The sequence below is a fragment of the Rattus norvegicus genome, chromosome 1 (genome assembly GCF_021556685.1).
Source record: "Rattus norvegicus strain SHRSP/BbbUtx chromosome 1, alternate assembly SHRSP_T2T, whole genome shotgun sequence".
Taxonomy (NCBI): domain Eukaryota; kingdom Metazoa; phylum Chordata; class Mammalia; order Rodentia; family Muridae; genus Rattus; species Rattus norvegicus.
Window position 1 is genome coordinate 88,059,143 of NC_141534.1, and position 19,203 is coordinate 88,078,345.

The 19,203-nt window shown below is 52.7% G+C and overlaps 1 protein-coding gene across 4 annotated transcripts; it reads left to right on the top strand.

Annotated features, from left to right (window-relative positions):
• The first annotated feature begins 415 nt into the window (after positions 1-415).
• Napa (NSF attachment protein alpha) lies at positions 416-19,026 on the top strand. 4 transcript variants are annotated; one of them, XM_087596699.1, is made up of 12 exons: positions 4,977-5,141; positions 6,514-6,896; positions 9,298-9,377; positions 10,797-10,913; positions 14,375-14,421; positions 14,894-14,971; positions 15,132-15,187; positions 15,262-15,346; positions 15,985-16,089; positions 17,048-17,116; positions 17,446-17,496; positions 18,344-19,026. In XM_087596699.1, exons 3-12 carry the CDS (start codon positions 9,350-9,352, stop codon positions 18,443-18,445), a joined length of 738 nt encoding a protein of 245 aa, XP_087452825.1. In that variant the 5' UTR covers positions 4,977-5,141; positions 6,514-6,896; positions 9,298-9,349; the 3' UTR covers positions 18,446-19,026.
• The last annotated feature ends 177 nt before the right edge of the window (positions 19,027-19,203 follow it).

The window sequence follows — 19,203 nt, forward strand, 5'->3', positions numbered from 1 at the left end:
GTGAGCGCCGAGAAACTGGTCAGCTGATCAGTGCTTCCCAGTTCCGCCGAGGCGTGGCGGAACAGATCTATGGAGCCTGCTGATTGGTTGGAAGGAGTCAAAGGTCGCGTTTTGTGGGGGGTGGGGGAGAAATTGGCACTTGGCGGTGCGAGCTTATGATTGGCTTACTTGGTGTCACGTGGCAGTGCGCTCTAGGGTTCTAGGAGGCTAGCAGCGTCAGACCTCGGGCGTGTGCTCACGTGTTGCGGGTCAAGGTGCGGAGTGCCGTAGCCGGAGGGGCGTGCCGGGACGAGAGTGCTTCGCAGCTTGAACCCTCTGGTTGGCTCTCACGGTTCACGTGGGATAGCAGACCCGGGTGACGTCAACGTAGCGGGCGGAGCTCCGCTGAGTGCGCGTTGTCCCCGGCCTGTGAGTCGTAGTTTGGCTGTGTCGGGCCTGAACCGAGCAGCTGCGCGACGTCATGGACACCTCCGGGAAGCAGGCTGAGGCTATGGCGCTGCTGGCTGAAGCGGAGCGCAAGGTGAAGAACTCGCAGTCCTTCTTCTCCGGCCTCTTTGGGTGAGCAGCGGGCGAGGTTGGGCCCAAGGCGGGGAAGAGCGGGCTCTTCTGCTCTCTGCACTTTGGGAGCCCCTCTGCGGCCTTGCAGGTTCTGAGGGTGGCCCTGTGGCTGACGGCCCTGTGGCTGAATGGTAGCCGCGCCTTTCCCAGGCCGGTAACCGTGGATCTGTGCGGCCCAGGCTGCCGGGGTGAGGACACCAGACCGAGGGCACCCGGGCTGGGGCGACCCTGGGCATGATGAGCCGGAGTACGAGGTGTGAGGGTAGTGGCTTCCTGCTGAGAGTGACTGATGGCAAGTAACTAAGGAGACCTGGACTGAGAGGTGGAAACTTGGGGGTTGGGGGGGGGCAGCCATAAACAGACAGTGACACTGGTTTGGTCAAGGAAATGGCTATGGGAGGATGAGGCAACCAGGAGAATCAGAGTAGGGTAGAGGTCCTCAAGTCTGGGGTCTGAACACACCCAGGAGGTGGCAGGTACCTCACACAAAGTTTATGCAAGTTCGACATCTTCAGCCATATTAACTTGGGAGCAGAAGAACCCATGCTTGGGATGTAGTTCCGAGGTTTCTTTATTTTAGGGGAGTACGTTTCCCTGAAAGGGCTCATTGGTAAAAACTAACTGACTGCAGAAGTTTGTTGTGAGTATGAACTATGTATAATGTGCTCAGAATTGAGCCCTCTGAAAGGCTTACCAGCCAGGAAGAAGCAGAGTCAGAGAGTGTAAGATGCTGGTGGGGAGACCAAGATGGTAGGACAGGAGAGCTTGAGGAGCTCTGAGGAGAGGGCCAGCTGTTTACCACTTCCCACCACTGATAGAGCAGAGCCTTGGGGTGTAGGAAGGGTAAGGGGAGACGACACTGCATGGGAGCAGGCAAGACTCCTGAGGGAACAAGCAGAGAGGAGCACTGGGGAAAGGTCCAAGCAGGTGTCGAGGAAGAGCTGTGCTCAGGGTAGGACACAAAATCAAGCCTCCGAAACAAGGATTGAAGAAGACAGAAGACTCCTAGGAAGTTGGGGGAAGGCTGGGAGAAAAGCCCTGGGTTCTGGGAGAGACTGTTAGGAGCTGGGTGAGGACAGAAAGACATGAAGTGGGGGAGAGGATGAGGCTACCCTTTTGTTGTTTGACATTAGATAATGTTTATCAAAGGAACTTGAAAAATGTTTGTACCTGCTGCTGAGACATCTGGCTAGTGACAGGCTGTGTCAGTTAGATGAAAATGTTTCATTTGAGAGAGAGAGAGAGAGAGAGAGAGAGAGAGAGAGAGAGAGAGTGTGTGTGTGTGTGTGTGTGTGTGTGTGTGTGTGTATAGAGGCATGGTAGTGGGATGGCACCTCCAACTCAGTTTTCATCAGTAGTTTTCCTGATGGCTCAGAGTCTGGTCTCTTTGGCCCAGAGAGATAAGTGTATACTTGGCTGCTCCAAGGGAGCAGCTGTGTGTCCCTGTTTACCACTTCCCAACCACTGATAGAGCAGAACTGTGGGGTGTAAAGGCCAGTTTATCACACACACAAAGTTCTCGAGCTGAAAAGAAACTTTGAGAACTTGAGGGAGGTTTTTGGTGAGGAGTGAGGCTGAGAACAGTGGTCTGGGAGGGCAGTCTAGGCTGCAGGGATGGTGGGAATGAAGCTCGCTCTGGTGCAAAAGAGCTTCTGCCCAGAATGTAGAGGACAGGGACAGAGATGGCTTCCTAGAGGATGAGCCTCCATCCCAGGGCTGAGCAGGAGATCTCAGGTCTCTCAGTTGGAGAGCAGCAGAAAGGACAAGCTTGAGAAAGGGCCCAGAAGCCTGCCTGCTGAAGGAAGGGTTAGCATAGGCAGAATTCCAAGTCAGACTGTGACTTGAAAAGGGGGGAGCAGAGGCTGGACATAGATGAGGACTGTGAGTATGGGCTTGGAGTTGAGGTACTGGGGAGCCTGCAGGATTTTAGTGAGGGCCTGTTAAAATGACTTCCTCTTTTACCCTTTAGAAAAAAAACAAAACCCACAACAGCTGGTTGTGGGACAGTATGTGGGACCCTGTTACAGTGATAGTGGATCATGCCTGCCAGTTGTTCACGCTACTGCCCAGCCTTGCCTGGCCAGGCAGTCAGCCTTATGTAGTCCCCACAAGATCACTGTGGAGGTGGGTAAAAGATAAAGGGAGCAGTCTAAACTTGATTCATTTGTCTAGCAGCACAGGAAGCTGAGGAGGCACCAGGTGGTCAGACCTGGCCCATGTAGGCTTATAGTCCCCCCTCCATTAGTCTGATACCTCTGACACCCAGAGAGTCCCAGACACTCAGGCCTGCTTGTGGGCACTACATGTAGGGAGGGTGTTGGCAGACTAGTTTGGGGTGCTACCTCCCTTAGGCTGCTGCCTGCCCCCACAGTAGTTTTCTACAAACATTTGAAGGAGCAGGTGCATTTCTTCTGGTCCTTCCAGGAAGAATAGAGGAGGTAGGGAAGTGAGCAAGGCCCACTGGAACTCAGGGTCCTTGGAGGTACCCTGAGATAACCTGGAGAGAAACCACCACCAGGTGGGCCCTGCTCTGGCCCACCACTGGGGCTGCCTGGTAAACATTTGACAAGCAGCCTTTCCCCAGCTGCTCACCAAGGCTTCTTCTGCTCTATGGAATGTCTGTGTTAAGGGCTTGCCAAGTTAAGAGGCCTCTGCTCAGGTTACACGGGTCAAGTAGGCTATTCTCACCCATCTTCACACTTCTGGATTTGTGGGCTGGTAGACACTAGGGGGCTTTAAGGCACCATTTAGTTTAAGGTCAAAGCCTTTTTAGCCCTTCCCTTGCTGGTGGGCATACCTGCCTGAGAGTTTGGATACCCGTTACCTCCTCTTGTTCCTCTGCTGTGCACCATAGGGACTGAATTGGTCCTGAAGGGCAGTTCTGTTCTGTAGGGCTCTAACCGATCCCTAACTTTGCCCTACCACCTTCCCTTCAAAAACAAAAGACCAGCATTTGGGAACGAAAGGCTGGCACATCTCTGTAAATTTGACGTCAGTTTGGTATATACATAGCGTGCCAGTTGTGGGCTTGGAGTTGAGGTACTGGGGAATTGGGGAGTTCCTTGACAAGACAAGGCCAGGGTGACGCCTCTTCCCAGCATTTTTCTATGGAGTAAGCAGGCTGACTTGGAGCATGGTGATTATTGTTGACTCCGAGTGTGAGTATGAGATGCTCACTGGTATCATTGCTGCAAGTTGAGCTGGAGGCGCTGGGAAACTGGAGGAGGTGGCAGAGTGTTCTGTATACAAACAGCCAGTTCCTCAAGATGACATGTTGACAAGCTGGTTCCATGTGCACTGCCTGCGGCACCAGGTGCCTGCAAGGCCAGCTTTGGAAGTGAGCAGGAGAGGGAGGATGCCTCCAACTGGGCCCACAGGCATTCAGCAGAGCCTGGGGCAGGCTCTGCCTCGTGTCAGCTCCCCTGCCATTTGCACTATCCTTCCCAATAGGAGACACAGTGCTCACCAACTACCAGGATACACAGCTGAAATACACAGCAGGATACCTCTTGCCCAGTCTGCAGGGCAGGTGAGGTTTGTGGGGGAGTCCTAGAGCTCCTGACTTAATCAGAGAGGTTCCCTGGTACCTCCTATGTGGAAGAAGTTGCTGAGAGGCCAGGGGCATCCTCAGCACTTTTTTAAGGAAGGCAAATATTGGCCTTCTAGGCTGTGATGAGTGAGATCCTGTTGGGGCACACAAAGGAGGCCTTCCAGGGTGTGTGAGCAACATCTGTGACCTCTCCTTGAGCTGGCGGTTTCATGAGACAGTAGGCTCACTATTAAGTCCCAGTGTGTCCTCCCCTAACCACCCTCCACCTTCACCCCACTTCCACAGACACCAGCATCTGCTCAGATCTCTTCTATGAGAGGGGGTAGCACTTACATAAACCCCCTGTACTCTTTGAGTCACTTGCAGGTTACTTCCTTATACAATGTCAGGGTGGAAGGATTGCCTCTCCCCTGTGACAAGGAAGAAGCCAGGACATACTGAAGGCAGGTATAGGTTTTTAGGACATTCATGATCCTGATAGGTTGATCTATGGCTGCAGACCCAGAGACCCATAGACCACTGCCCTGTCAGCACTGGCAGATTGGTGCAGGAAGGGGAGACCTGGGACTCTAGAAACAAAGGAGGTGTTCACAGCTTACCAGAAGGAAGGAGGAGGCCTCAGAGCCCACACTGAGCTGCTGAAGTGGGGAAACATTCCTTAGTATGACTCTGAGGTCTGATGACAGTGACACCCTCACCAGCAAGGTGTAGAGCCCTGTCCCTGTGGCAAGAAAGGCAGGGATGCATTGTCACAAACCACTGTGAAAGTGCTCACTGTGGACGGGGGTTGTTTTCCTCTGTTCTGCAGCCACCTGAGCACCTCATGCACTTCTCCCAGGCCAGGTACTGAGTGTGTGTTGTCTCTCAGATTTCTTCCAGGTCAGGTTCAGTCTCCATTGTACAACTGAGGAGAGGCAGGCTCTGGGGTACTAGCCCAAGGTCACAGACACAGACAAGTGCCTGAACAGTTCCTGCCAGTCACTGACCTACAGACTCGTGTAAGAGGGTTCTGAGAAGATTTGAGGGCATGGTGGTGAGCTAGTGATCCTTTTCCTCTGCCTGTGCTCACCTGTGAGGGCTGGCTATATAATGTGTCCCTTACCTAGAGGATGCTTGGCAACTCCAGGAAGGAGCAGAGTTGTGCTGTCAGCAGCCCAGTGTTGCATGCTGTTCTCGGTATACTCAACACTGGCATGCACCTGGCCACCTTCCTCATTTTCCGGAGGAATCTGGGGTGCTCAACAGGAGACAGGCAGTGTCAGCTTGTGCACACTCCTACAGGTCCTCCAGCAACATCAGTTGAGAGCCATGCTGGAAGCCATGGGTGATTATGGCAGGCCGTGGGTCCATCATATTAGTGAAAACTAAGTTCCAGGTGGATAATCTGGCCAGTGAGCCTTAGGTCCTAGGAGAAAACTGGGAACTAGTGGCTATGGCTGCCAGGGGGACAGAAAGGAGAGTCTCAGACTCAAACTGGGGGACTGAAGGGGGAGTGAAATGGCATGGTTCTGGGAGCAAGAACGTGTCTAGGGAATGGAAGCGGGAGGCAGGCAGGCCAATCCTGTCCTGCAGAAGCCCTTGGCCGCTGCCAACAGCGCCTGCATTTCCCTGGCACCATTCAGCACTCCATATGACAACTGTGCCTGGGAGGCCTGAGGCTGCTTCCTCCGCGCCTCTTGGGGGAGCAGAGCTGAGCGGTAATTATAGACAGCCTGCACCAGGCCAGCCCCAACCAGTTCCCTCTATTCCCAGTGAGGCTTGGAGCTGTGGGCTGAAGAGTGCAACCGAGGCAGCTTGGAGGAGGTCAGTGGGGGAGGCCTGTCAGCTGTCACATGCAGCTCTAACAGGCCCTTCAGGAGGCAGCCAGTGAGCCTGTGGTGCATCCCGAAGGAGTCTTCCTTCCAGTGGTCAGCATTCTAGTCAGGCCATAGCAAAGAGGTGACTGAAACAGCTTCCCCAAGCTGGGATGGGAAGCCTTAGTTAACCAACAGAGGAACAGCATAGCACAGTGGATCTGAGGGCATCTTCCTTCCAGCCACTCTCCCTCATGCCAGAGCAAGCCCTCTACTCTTCCTTGTCCTGCCTGCTCTAACCTAGTTGTGCCACACCCTGCCCTATCCACCTTGCTGACTTCCCTTAGCTCCTCAACCATGTTTTCTGACTCAGCCTCTGCACACGCTGTGCACCTCACCTCCAGTGCCCCTCCCGCTTCTGTGGTAACTCCTTAGCCACTGAGGACTGAGCTCTGGCCTCACACCATCAGGTACAGCCCTCATGCCAAGTAGCTGTGAGCAAGTATGTTGATACTGTGCACGGCAAGCATCTTCCTCTGTGAATAGCCATCATCAAATCCTCAGATACTTGTTTTCACAGCTAAAGGATGTGTGCATACGGCTTTTTTTTAGGATTTCCTTGGATAACCTACACAAATGGATTTGCCCCTTGTGACTTTTCTCCCATCTGCAAAAGGAATCGGGACTCTGGAGATCTGTTGCCACTTCACAGAGGCAGGGACCAGGGTATGAGAGCAGGAGGCAGCCTGGGGCCAGAACAGGCAGTAATCCCTCTGGCTTTCCCTGCAGTAGACAGGTCAGCCCAGCTTAGCACAGGATCAGAGAGCTTCAGCGAGACAGACTTTGTGCTGAGTCTGCCTGTCGTGCTAAGCTGAAGCCAACCTAGCCAGCAGTGTCTGCTCTTCGCCACTCCGCCTCAGACTTCTTGGTGACCCTGGACACATCTGCTATGTCAGGAGCATCTGGGACCCATGGGACTTAGTTCCACCCACCAAGTAAGGATTAGCTGGGGGAACAAGGGGGGATGGAAAGATCTGTGGCTAATGTCTGTGAGTATGGACTATTCAACAATCTTCCAAAGGGCAGAGAGAGATGCATTTAAGAACAATTTCTTCGGGCACCAGGCACTCAAATGGCATGCATGCATGCATGCATGCATGCAGGCAAAACTCTGTGCATAAAGTGAATGTAAAAGAATGCAGGGGCATAGCTTAGTTGGTAGTGAGTTTGCCTGGCATGCACAAAGATCCAAGTTCCATCCCGAGCACCACATAAAATCAAGCCTGAAGGCTAACCTCGGTGCATAACAAGATGAAGGCCATTGTGGGTGTTCAGGTACAACAGACTGTGTCAGAGACAGAGAATACTACTATTCTGGGGCTTAGGGTGCCAGTGGCAGAACAATTGAGCATGTGCCAGGCCCTGGCTTGTACGTCCAGCACATTCAGAGAAAACATTCCAAAGGTTCTAGTGGGGCGTTTTACATCCGGGTTCAAGGGGCCTTCCTGATTTTTCCTGTGCCAACAGCAACATAATATTTCTGACCTCACCATGGCTCAAGAGACGACAGAGTGCCAGTAATGTAGGGAAGAAGGACGTGATGCTCGAGCAGGAGAGGGTGGTCTTTGAGGAAACACTTTACCTGGTGCTGTTTAGATTCAGGAGATCTCCAGACCAGTTCTGGCTTAGCACAGTGATCAGACTCTTAGACCCAATCCGGGCCCACCATCTACTGAGCACATGTGCCGGCATGTTCAGGGCTGTGGGTGCTGCCCCACACAGATCAGAGCTATGTTCTGTCCTTAGGTCACACACAAACTCAATAGCCCCCGCAGCTTCATGATGAGGCCAAGTTCCCAAGTGCCATCCACACTGGCATCTGTTGACTTGGGGGTGCAGGGCAGGTGGTAGGGATAGTGTATGTGACTTTTTAAGAGGAAATGTTCCTTTTTGTTTTTTTAATCACTACCAGTTTGGGAAGGTTTGAAATCTGTTTGATGGGATATTGGAGACTGTCATTGATTGCTCATGTGGGTGATGAGAGTTTAAACAGTCGTCAGGTCACAGTCTTCATGGACTAGTCCTCATTGGAATGCAGAGTGGAAGGGACTTAGGAGTCTGAGCTAGTAAGGAGGCTTCCTTCCCCTGAAGTCCCCCAACCCAGGAAAAGGTTCTTGGAGGTTAAGCAAGAATAAAGCCCAAAGAGGTAGCCCTTATTTTAAAATAACTATAAAATACTGGGGCAGGAGATGTAGCTCAGTGGCAGAACACTTGCTTGTCTTGCTGAAGTCAGATGGGATGATACAAGCCCATAGTGGGATGAGGAGTCTTAGATCACCTCCCACTACATAAGTTTGAGGCCAGTCCGGTCTGTACAAGACTCTGGCTCAGCAAAGAGACTAAAAGTCCTCTCCGTGTGTGTCTCCCAGGCTCCTACCCTGGCACAGTGAGGGTAGGAGGGTGGTTTTGCATTTCCAGAGTGCTATGCCAAATGCCTTGGCGGTTCTTCTGGTTTGTGTCTTAGGATAAATTGCAAATGGTGTTGTTCAGTGCTGGGCTACAGGATCAGATATAAATCCTGATAATAAAACACACAAGGCTGGAGACAGAGCTGAGTTTGCTTGGCATGCATGAGGCTATCCCTGGGACCACAGGAGCCTGCAGTGCATACCTGTAATCCTAGCACTCAGAAGATGTATGCAGGAAGATCCAGAGGTTGAGGCCAGCCTAGGATACAAGAAAGCCTGATTAAAAGTAAGGTAATAAATTTTTGGAAAGAGATGAAACGTGCAGATGGTGCAAAACAAATTAGCAGTGCAAATGTGTATAGTGGCTAAGCCACCCCCTCCCCCAGCCCCAGTTCTGCAGGCTCTACCTCAGCAAACAATGCTATTACTAGGTTTGGGTATACTTTTCCAGAAATATTCAGTGTTTATATAAATATGCGTGTTTGAGGAGCATTTTGTATTTATGTCTTGTGATAGTTTTTCTCCATATGGCTGTCATGTGCCATATCTACCCTGTTCTGAAGTATGACAACACACTCTGTATTGAGGCCTTTCTGGAACCATGGCCATGTGCAAGGCAGAGGATCAGAGTCCTGGGGATCCCCCCCCCACCCCCCAAATGCTTTGCAGTCTCCTTGAGTACAGCAATGTAGATTTCTGGGTCTGAGTGGTCACCCACCACCTAGGCAGGAATTAGAAGAGGCCGAAGAGTCAGGCTGTGGAGGAGGGGTTTTCAGGAATCAACATCATTACCATGGGCACCCACACACTCTCATCCAGGGATGGCACTAGCAACCTCCTGCAGCCTGCTCGTATGGCAGGGCAGAGTATGGGTTTGCTTTCTGATAGAAGATGGGATGGTCTCTTCACCTCTTTCCTTCTTCCCCAGAGGTTCATCCAAAATAGAGGAAGCATGCGAGATCTATGCCAGAGCTGCGAACATGTTCAAGATGGCCAAGAACTGGAGCGGTGCGTACCCTCAGCTCACAGGCCCAGCCCTGCATGTGGCCTTGAAGTCCCCTCTTCATCCTCAGGAGGCCACAGCATGAGACCAAATGGGATGCTTTGCCCCCTAAGTTGGGGGTATGGAAGGATGTCTTTCTAAGAGAAGGCAGGGAGACATTCACTTGCCTCCAGATGAGATCTGTTGGAGCAGCCCATCACCGTGTGGAGCCTGCTAAGCCTGACTTTATAGTATGGCTTCCATTGTCTGCAAGGTTTATCAGTAGGGACCAGAGCTACAAATAGTAGACCCAGCTATCGCCACACCTGAGTGGAGTTCCCCAAGTCCAGCACTGCAAGGCCTGACTTTTAATCCCAGGCTGTATTCCTGTCCCTCCCCATGTTCAAAACAGAAGTCTGAGGCCATTCGGTCCATGCTTTCAACTTTTATTTTTAACTATTTAGAGACCTCCTAAAGATAATTCAGGAGCCTAGTGTGTGTTCCAGCACTCCGGAAGTGGGGCAAGAGAGTCAGGAGTTTAAGGCCTCCCAGGGCTACACTGGGGATTTGAGATTATTCTGCAGTAAAAAAGAACCTATCTCAAAAAACTAAAACATTCCAGTGACAATGATGAATATTGCTACTGTTACTGATGCTGTGATCAGATAATGGTAGGGCAAAGCCCTGGTAGGTTTTGTGTGCCCTGCTGTACTCAGGTGAGAGGCCAGCCAGTCCTCCCACAGCTTGGAGGCTCCCACTCAGCTGGGACTGGAGGAGCATGGAGCGAGGTAGCACCTTAGCTGGGCTGAGGTGATAATTGAAGCCCACAGTGGGGCAGACCCTGCTTTCTCCCCTTGGCCAGTCTGGGGCATGAGCACTGTCTTCAAGGACTCTGGTTCTTGCTGTCCTGTTTCCCTTTCTAGGCAAGGACTCATTGTAGGGCTATACCTGAGAGATTTGGGGAGTTAAGGAAAGAAATGGACTAGGGGAGGGAGCAAGTGGGAAGTGTCACATGGATTAATCTCACTGTACCTTCCCAGAGCACCCCTCATACCCTCCCCATCTTCTCCTTGCTCTCTGTTTAGGTTCCAGACTTTTCTGTGCAAGAGGAGAGTCTCTGAACCCAAGAGCCTGGATGTTTTGTACTTTTAGTCCTCGGCTCTGCCTGCCTTTTCTTCCTCTCTGTGGAAGTGGAGGCTCTTGAGTTGCTGGGTGGAGGGGATGGGCGGGTACTGTGTTCACCCTGGCCATTTGTTTATAGTGGGACCTAGGCTTCCCAAGGCAGCTTTCTGACCTCCTCGATTCACCAGAAAGCTCTGCGAAGGCTGCCATTGGGCTGGAGTAGGCTGATCTGGACCTCTGCCTGGCACTCTAGCTGTGTTCTTGAGAGCCCGAAGTGCCTCCTGGGGCCGTGACTGAAGCTGGGCCAATCTGTTCTATTCTAGCTGCTGGGAACGCTTTCTGCCAGGCTGCCCAACTGCACCTACAGCTCCAGAGCAAGCACGATGCAGCCACCTGCTTTGTGGACGCCGGCAACGCTTTCAAGAAAGCTGACCCCCAAGGTAAGGGCCTGTGGGAGCCACAGACGGCAGAACAGGTGAGCACTGTCCCCATCCTCAGGTGTCTGCACAGATCTGGGCTTTTCCAGTGGCTGACACACGATAGGCCAGGAGCAAAACAAGCCCTGACTGCAGAATTGGCTGGTCTTTGCTGTCACTGGCATCCTGCCCCGCAGGTGGCACCTCTCCCACCCAGGCTTTGAGCATTTGGGAGTGGGAGTTCCATTTCAGACCCACTGTTTGCCAGGAAACCAGGCAAAGCTGTTCAGTTGTCAGAATTAGCATGCAGAAGGGGGCAGGGCAGTCCAAGCCAAGCCAAGTAAAGTGGAGCTCTGCTTGACCTGGCTTCCCTGCACTCCAAGAAGAAGCAGGGGAAGTTGCCAGAGGCCAGTTCCTTAAAGCAGAGCCTCTGGGGACAGGTTTGGACGCAGCACAGCCCAGGGACCTCAGACTCGGATTTCCTGGGCTGGGGAGTTTGCTTTCGTTATTTTTCTTGGTTCTTTTTTTTTTTTTTTTTCCCGGAGCTGGGGACCGAACCCAAGGCCTTGCGCTTCCTAGACAAGGGCTCTACCACTGAGCCAAATCCCCAACCCCTGCTTTCATTATTTTTATTCGCTTATTTGTGATGCTAGGGATTCAGCCTGGACCTCTGATGTGCTGAGAATGTGTTATACACATCTCGGTCCCCAGAATGATTTCTTTTTTAAATCTTAGAGCCACATAGATTGCTAACTTTAACTTTTAGCAAGCAGAGGTGTCTGACGCAGTCATGGTGGCTCATGCCTATCATCTAAGCATTTGGTAGGCAGAGGCAGAAAATTCAGGTACTCAAAACAAACCATCCTCAACCCTTGGCTACAAAGCGAGTTTGAGGCACACCTAGGGCTGTATGAGACTAAGTCTCATTAATAATTTTTAAAATATCTAGGATTTTTTTCTTTAGAAGAATGGAAAAGAAGTGACTATTCTTTTCAAAAGGAGGTGCTCAGTGTTTGGATAAAGGTTCACCTCTAGGGAGAAGACACGCACCCCATGCTCTCTGCAGCATCAGTGAATAACTGCCATTGTTGACAGAGCCACTCCCAGTTAGAGAGATGACTGTGTTGGCTCCGTCCCTGGGCTGACAAGCAGAGAGAGACAGCCTCTCAGCTGGGTAGGACTTGGATACAGCCAGCGGCTCAGGGCAGTCCTTTCCTCCACACAGCCCTCCTCATGCTTTCCCCTTTTGCTCCCTGGGGGACTGGTTGGCCTGGAGACACTGCCTAGCATCTGTGCCCCTCAGCTGCTGCTCCATCCGGAGGGGCTGGGAGGACCAGTTCCTGGGTGCTAGTGGCTGCCAGCCTAAAGGATGCCCTAGCATCATGAGCTCTTTGAACAGAACTGTACCTCCCAGTTTGTGGTTGGGTCCTTTTCCTCCAGAGACTCAGGCATGGGCCCTGTCCTCAACACGTGCAGGCTAATGTGGATGTGCACTGAGGATGCTGCAGCTAAGGGCGTGATGGTGGAGAGGGTACCTAGCACAATTGTGAGAGGAGAGCTTCTGATGGTAAGGGCTAGGGACTCATGCTGGACAGGGAGGGATGACAGCTGAGTGACATTCAGCCCCACTGCCATGGTACCCTCCCCAATCACAGCTCCACAAATGAGGGGAATGGACTGCATTTGCAAAGATAACAGCCATTTTGTCTAGGGCCAGTCAGGGCTCACAGAGAAGATTAGCCAAGCAGGGGAAGACATGCCTGGGTAACCTGAGCCTCACTTCCCCCTCCCCCAAGAAACCCAGGGCCTTGTGCTGCACCATGAAACTGCATCCTAGCCCTGTTACTCTTCAGGGCTTTATTTTCTCCTCGGTGATAGCATCCACTTACTGCGAGGTGCACATAGCAGCTTCTGATATCCAGGAGGGAGCCACCCTGAGCTCTAGAGCTTCTCCCATGTGGCCAGTGTCCTAGGAAACAGGTGGAGGAAGGCCAGGGAGGCTTGAACACCCAGTTTGTTCAGGAGGAATCTCCCTCACCTGTCTGATCACCTGCCCTGTGGTCTCATCCGTCAGCTCTTTAGGGATCCCACCTGAGACTTCCATTAGCAGCAGCTGACGGCCTGGGAATTTAACCCTTTTATAGCTTGCCTTGTGTGTGCATAGGCAGGGAAATAGTCTGTCCTCACGGGTCTTCTACCTAACCCCACGCCTACTGTTCTGTGGTTTCTTGGATGCCTACTATGTACAAGCACCTGACGCTGTTGCATCCATCCCCTCTCCTTGCTGGGGCTTGCAGTTTGTCCCTGTTTTACTGTGAACGGTGCTTGCTTAGCTCTGCATATGCCAGGGACTTCAGAGTAATGTAGAGTTGAGCTGGGTTCTGTAAGCCTCTCTCTACAGGCTGAGCACCCAGGAGGGTAGGAACTGACCTGTGGCATCAGAAGCCCTGTGGTGAGAGCAGATCAGGGTGTCAGCCAGCAGCCTGCTGCTTTCCAAGCTGTTCCTAGAGCAAGGAGCCAAGGCCCTGTAAATCCATGTTTCTCCCTTGCTTCTGTGGCAGGGACAGCCCCCTCAACAGATCCCATGCCAACAGGCTTTAGCTGCTGAAATCCCCACAGGAAGCAACCTTAGCATCCACATCCCGAGAGAGCCCAGCACACTCAGTCCAGTAGGAGCCCTGGAGCCTTCCTACCACATGGTCTGTAGTCCATCTAGACCCTTTGTCCGGCCCTGTGCCTCTCCCAACCCCTTCCTGAGTTGGTGGTTAAAAGATACTGAGAGTTCATTTCCATCTGCTAGAAGATGCCTCCCACTCATGCCTCTCTCCTCCAAATAACTTGTTCAAAAAAAAAATCCTTTTCCCAATTTAAAATCTTAGAAGAAGTGGTACAATGAAGGTACCATCCTGGTGTTCGGTACAGCTTGCTATTCAAGCAGCCAGTAGGGCCAGGACCTTTTGGATGCACCAAGGAGAGGACAGTGCTCTTCAGATGGGGGTGCAGAGCCCCCATGAAGAGGGCCCAGTGCTCATTGCATCCAGCCTTCTCTGCAGGAGAGGCCAGTCAGGCTAAACTCAAGGATAGGACTCACTCAGGACAGTCTTCAAGGTCAGACACTGAGCCCTATAGCCTCTGCCCCAGCTAGCAGTTTGCCCTTTGATGGCAGGGCTGTGATAGTCTGATTCAAACTCTATAGGAGTCTGACTGTGCCACTGTGCCCTGATCTGCTTGCAAGCTGGAAGTGTGGCTGCCTAAGGGAGCTGGCCTCCCTGGGAAGAAGTGCCCAGCATGTCTCTGTATGCAGAAATACTCAGTCCAACTAGGTTGCCTGGGGTCTAGGACTCCCACCCTTCCGGTTGCTCGAGATCCTAAGAGCCCTGAAGCCAAGGCAACCATGTGCCCGTCATCTCCCTGAGGGAGTATAGTCTGCCTCCTGTCCTCAGGACCTGCTATAATGACCTCTCCATCTTCTCTTTCCTCCCCAGAGGCCATTAACTGTCTGATGAGAGCGATTGAGATCTATACAGACATGGTAAGGGTTGCTTGCTGATCCTGCCTTGCTCTGTCCCATCCTGTCTATACTGTGCTTTAGGGGTCAGGGATTTGATCGCTGAGCTGAGTGACAGAATGGGGTGTCTGCTGCGGCACACACCCGTCTCATGCTGCCTCTGTCCCCTTCATGATCCCCTGTGGGGGCAGTGCCTATGCAGGTGCTTCCCTTGCCCGGCACTCCCCTGGTGTCTGTAGGAGCCTGAGAAATGCTCAGCCTCACCCTCTAGTAAGGTACTGTCCTGAGAGCTAGCCGCTAGGGAGAAGGCCACACTAGGCCACTGCTCTTGTCAGCTCATTGCTGTTCATCCCTCCACAAGTCATCCCCCTGTCTGTGTGGTCAGACCCCTTACCGAGGTGGGAACCCAAGGAGGCTAAAGTGGATTGGGGTGAGAATTGCTGTGGAACACTTCTCTGGTCACATCTCTTTAGTGTGCTCTCCCCCTCATCCCCAGGGCAGATTCACAATCGCAGCCAAGCACCACATCTCCATTGCTGAGATCTATGAGACAGAACTGGTGGATGTAGAGAAGGTGAGCTGGTATCAGGCTGGCTGTGCCTGAGCCTCTGGTGTTCCCATTCCCACCCACCATGATGTCCCACCCTATGGTCTCGGAAGGCAGGGGAGGCTGTGTTGAGTCACTGCTCCACCCTGTCCACCATTTCATTTGTCCCATTCTCATGTCTCCCCAGGCCATTGCCCACTACGAGCAATCTGCAGACTACTACAAAGGAGAAGAGTCCAACAGGTAGCCCCTCCCCAGCCTCCCCTCCTGTCTTGAAGGGACTTGCTACTGTCCCTTCATGCCCCTCCTCCCCACAGCTCAGCCAACAAGTGTCTGCTGAAGGTGGCTGGCTACGCCGCACAGCTGGAGCAGTACCAGAAGGCTATCGACATCTATGAGCAGGTGGGCTTTGCCTGGCTGTCAGCTTCTGCCACCCACCTCTGCCTGCCCCACTCGGTCTGCACTCTCTCCCAGGCCACTCTCACCAAATGCTTCTTCCACCTACAACCTGTCCTAGGTGTGTCCTGCCCCTCCTCACAGGAGCTGTCCCCAGAGCTGGGTATCCTCTACAGAAAAAGTAGGGCACAAGGGAGAAGAATCAGCAGAGGAGGGACCCTGAACCATGGGAAGCACCAGGTGTCATGTGACACTGTGCTTGGGGGGGCCAGTGTGTGACCAGAAGAAAGGCAGGCAGCTGGCTGTGGGAGAAGGGCGGGCACTACTTCTCATGCTCCCACAACTGCCACCCCTCTGCCCACTAAATGCCAATTTCCTGTGTGTCTAGCAGTGGTGCCTCCTCCCCACTGATTGGGGAGAGGCCCACAGACACCTGCCTTCCCTTACTCCACCCACACCCTCATCATGTTCTGGTCATTCTGGCAACACTCTGTAACCTTGCTGAGCTGTCTCTGTTCACTTGTCATCCTGTGGTCCCCAGACCTCACAGCAGAGTATGGGCTTAGCTCCCAGCAGGCTTTAGGGCCACAGTGACCTTCACCCTTGAGTTTCCTGTCTAAGCTCATGGTGATATGTGGCTGTAGGTGGGGACCAGCGCCATGGACAGTCCCCTCCTCAAGTACAGCGCCAAAGACTACTTCTTCAAGGCGGCCCTTTGCCACTTCTGCATCGACATGCTGAACGCCAAGGTGAGCCACTGCCTTTCCGTGCTGTCACTTTTTGTCAACAGGCCAAGATGTTTCTCAGTGTTAGAGGTCAGTTTATCCACTTGGCCCCTTACCCTTTGGTTAGGATGGAAAATAGTCTGGATGCTTTTCTGATTTCCCAGCTGATGGCTGGCCTGTCCCCTTTATGGCTACTATATATCCTGACTGTCCCATTCAGCTGTGGTGCAGAAGCTGCTGAGGCCCAGGCACAGATCCTGCCAGGACCTGGGACTCGAAAGTGGCATGACTTGACTTTTGGCTTTATGCCTGCCCACTGAATCTCTGTACTTCTGGGCAAGAGGTCAGGGATAGGGATAGCTATGGTTGGTAGAAGGGTCTGGAAACTGAGTGTTGGCTTTCAATCCTCTAGTAGCCCCACAAGGACTACGTGACGTCTGGCTGCCCCACAGTCTCCTTCCCAAGTACAGCTGGCAGCTCTGCATTTGGGGGAGGTAGAACAGTTTGCTGTTTTTACTTTCTGTGGTGGGCATGGAACCTGAGCCTCCTGTCTGCTATGCAAATGCTCTGCCACTGAGCCACATCCCAGCCCGCAGTGATGAATTAATTATAAGCACACAGTTGGGTTTTGTCAGAGCAGGCTGCACCCCCACCCAACTCACCTAGTATCCCCAGTAAGTTTTCCCACTGCCACTGACCTGCTCACGGCTCTCAGAAGGGCTCCACGTGTGAAAACTCAGCTATAGACCTGACAGGTGCAGTAGGCTCTTTTGCCTCCTTCCTCTCTCTGTACCTGGACAACTTGCCCCTTCCTACAGCCACCTCTACCAGCTGGACTCAGCTGCGCTGAGGAATGGCACCATCAGGCATGAGTCAGGGACCCTGGATGCCAGGGCATGGAGCACCAAAACAGAACTGCCAGCCAGTGCTTTTGGTGCCCGAGTCTCTCTCACCTTTTCTCCCCCTCTCTCCTGTTGCTCAGCTTGCTGTTCAGAAGTATGAGGAGCTGTTCCCTGCCTTCTCGGATTCCCGGGAATGCAAGCTGATGAAAGTGAGCACTGGATTGGGCTCGCCCTGAACTGGGTGTGGAGTGGGCAGGGATGCCTGGATCTGGGTCTCAGCTGGGGTGACCACCAGAATTGCTTAGAGGGGCTGTGTTTAATTTGGTTTTCTCATGCCGTTCTGTTCAGTTCTCTACCTGAAACAAGTACATACATGCAGGGACAGTGGAGAGCAATGGGCAGGGCCAGGAGCTTGGGGTTTCCCTTGCACATGCACCACAGTGTCCTGACTGGGGCAGAACCTGTCAGTGTGGGGTCCTCCTTGCAGTTATACCCCACAACATCTGCTGAGTCCACCTGACCCTGACCCTGTTTGCAGAAGCTGCTGGAAGCCCATGAGGAACAGAATGTGGACAGCTACACAGAGTCGGTGAGTGGCTGGCACAGTTGTGGCCAGTAGATCTTCTCCAGTGTGCTCTCTCATAAAGTCTACCCTACTTGAGCCACGCAGAGATAGCACACACCTTTAATCCCGATACTTGGGAGGCAAAAGCAGGAGGATCTGTAAATTTGAGGTCAGCCTGGTCTACAGAGCAAGTTCCAAAACAGTTAGGGCTACACAGAGAAACCATCTCAATAATTCCCTACCCCTAAAAGATTCTGCCCTACTTGAACTCTAGGCCTGTGCCTTGACTATAATTTTCTTTCTTGTGAGTCACCCTGGAAACCTCAATGTTTGCCCCAGTTTATAGATGGTGGTACAAAGGCTGAGGTGAGTCTGGTACTTGCCTCTGTCCCTTGGAGTTTCAGTCCATCTCTCTGTCCCACAAACCAAAATGTCTTCAGAGCCACTGGGGACAGTAAGGCGTCTGAACTTCTCTGCTGCTACTCTTACCACATGGCTGCCCTACAGGACTGTTTTCCTTTCCCTCTTCACTGTGAACATTTGTTTCCAACTATGTCTACCTTGGTTCTCTAGCCAGTACTTGTCGCTGACATCACTCTCTGGGTGCCCTCAGTAACCAGGCACCTGAGGGCAGAGGTCAGGCTGACTATATCCTGATGAGAGAGACAGTGTTTTCATGACTCCAGGCCTCAGTTCCACCCACAAAGCCAGGATGCTAGGAGGGTCTTTTAAACTACAAAGTCGTTTACTGACAACTCGTACTCCAAGCAGACTGAGGTGACGGGGTGCTCGCTTGGAAAGTTTGGGACTGGGGCCAGAGTGGGTTCCAGGACGGAGCAGCGTGTCATGGCTCACCATCTCTGTGCCACAGGTGAAGGAATATGACTCCATCTCCAGACTGGACCAGTGGCTTACCACCATGCTTCTACGAATCAAGAAGACCATTCAGGGTGATGAGGAAGACCTGCGCTAGGCCTCCAGCCACTGCCTTCCACCCATCTGTCTGTCACAGAGGTGGAGCCAACACCTCCCACCAGGAGTCTGAAGGAGTGGGTGCAATGTGGGCCTCATCCTCCAGGGCACCAGGCAAGCTCTCCTGGATGGCTGGTCACCCTATGCCCACTGCGTCCTTCACCCCGCCATTTATTTAAGCTCCCAAAGGTGTCCTCCTGCTCTGGAAAACCCACCTGGACAGATTCTCCAATACAGACTTCTCTGTGTGCTTCAGGAACCTGGAGTCAGCATCCAGTCCCATCTCCTGACCAGCAGTGTACTAAGGCTATTTCCATATCTCCTACCTTGTCCCCTAGCAGAGATAAGAACACAGGTAGTTCTGAGACTTGCTCTCCCTGGCTGGGGGTAGCCTCTGCCCCTGGAGCTTTCCCTTGTTCCTACAATGCCAACCTCTCAGGTTAGACCCAGCCCTGGAGCTCACGGGGTGCCTTGGCCCTGCCCTGCCCTGCACCTGCTTCTCTCCCTGCATCCAGGTCTGTCTGTCGACTTGAAGCTGCGGCTGGCCCAAGAAAGACAATAAAACCTGCCACTTTTGCATGAGTCTCTTCCGCTGTCCCTTTTGCCCTTGGCGCCCTTCCCTTTGGGCCTTGGCTGTCCTGGAGGAGTTAGAGGTTTCTGCAGCTGAGCCTTAGAATCAGAGTGCTTTCTAGAAGCTGTATACTGGCCCTTGATTCCTGTCCCTGCTCATCTCCTGTAATGCCAGAAGAGATAACAGGA

Bases quoted from the DNA above. Each gene is read 5' to 3' on its own strand.
- Napa (XM_087596699.1), top strand. From the start codon at position 9,350: ATGTTCAAGATGGCCAAGAACTGGAGCG. The intron at 10,914-14,374 runs GTAAGGGCCTGT...TTTCCTCCCCAG, and splicing joins CAAGAAAGCTGACCCCCAAG to AGGCCATTAACTGTCTGATG. The intron at 17,117-17,445 runs GTGAGCACTGGA...CCCTGTTTGCAG, and splicing joins GGGAATGCAAGCTGATGAAA to AAGCTGCTGGAAGCCCATGA.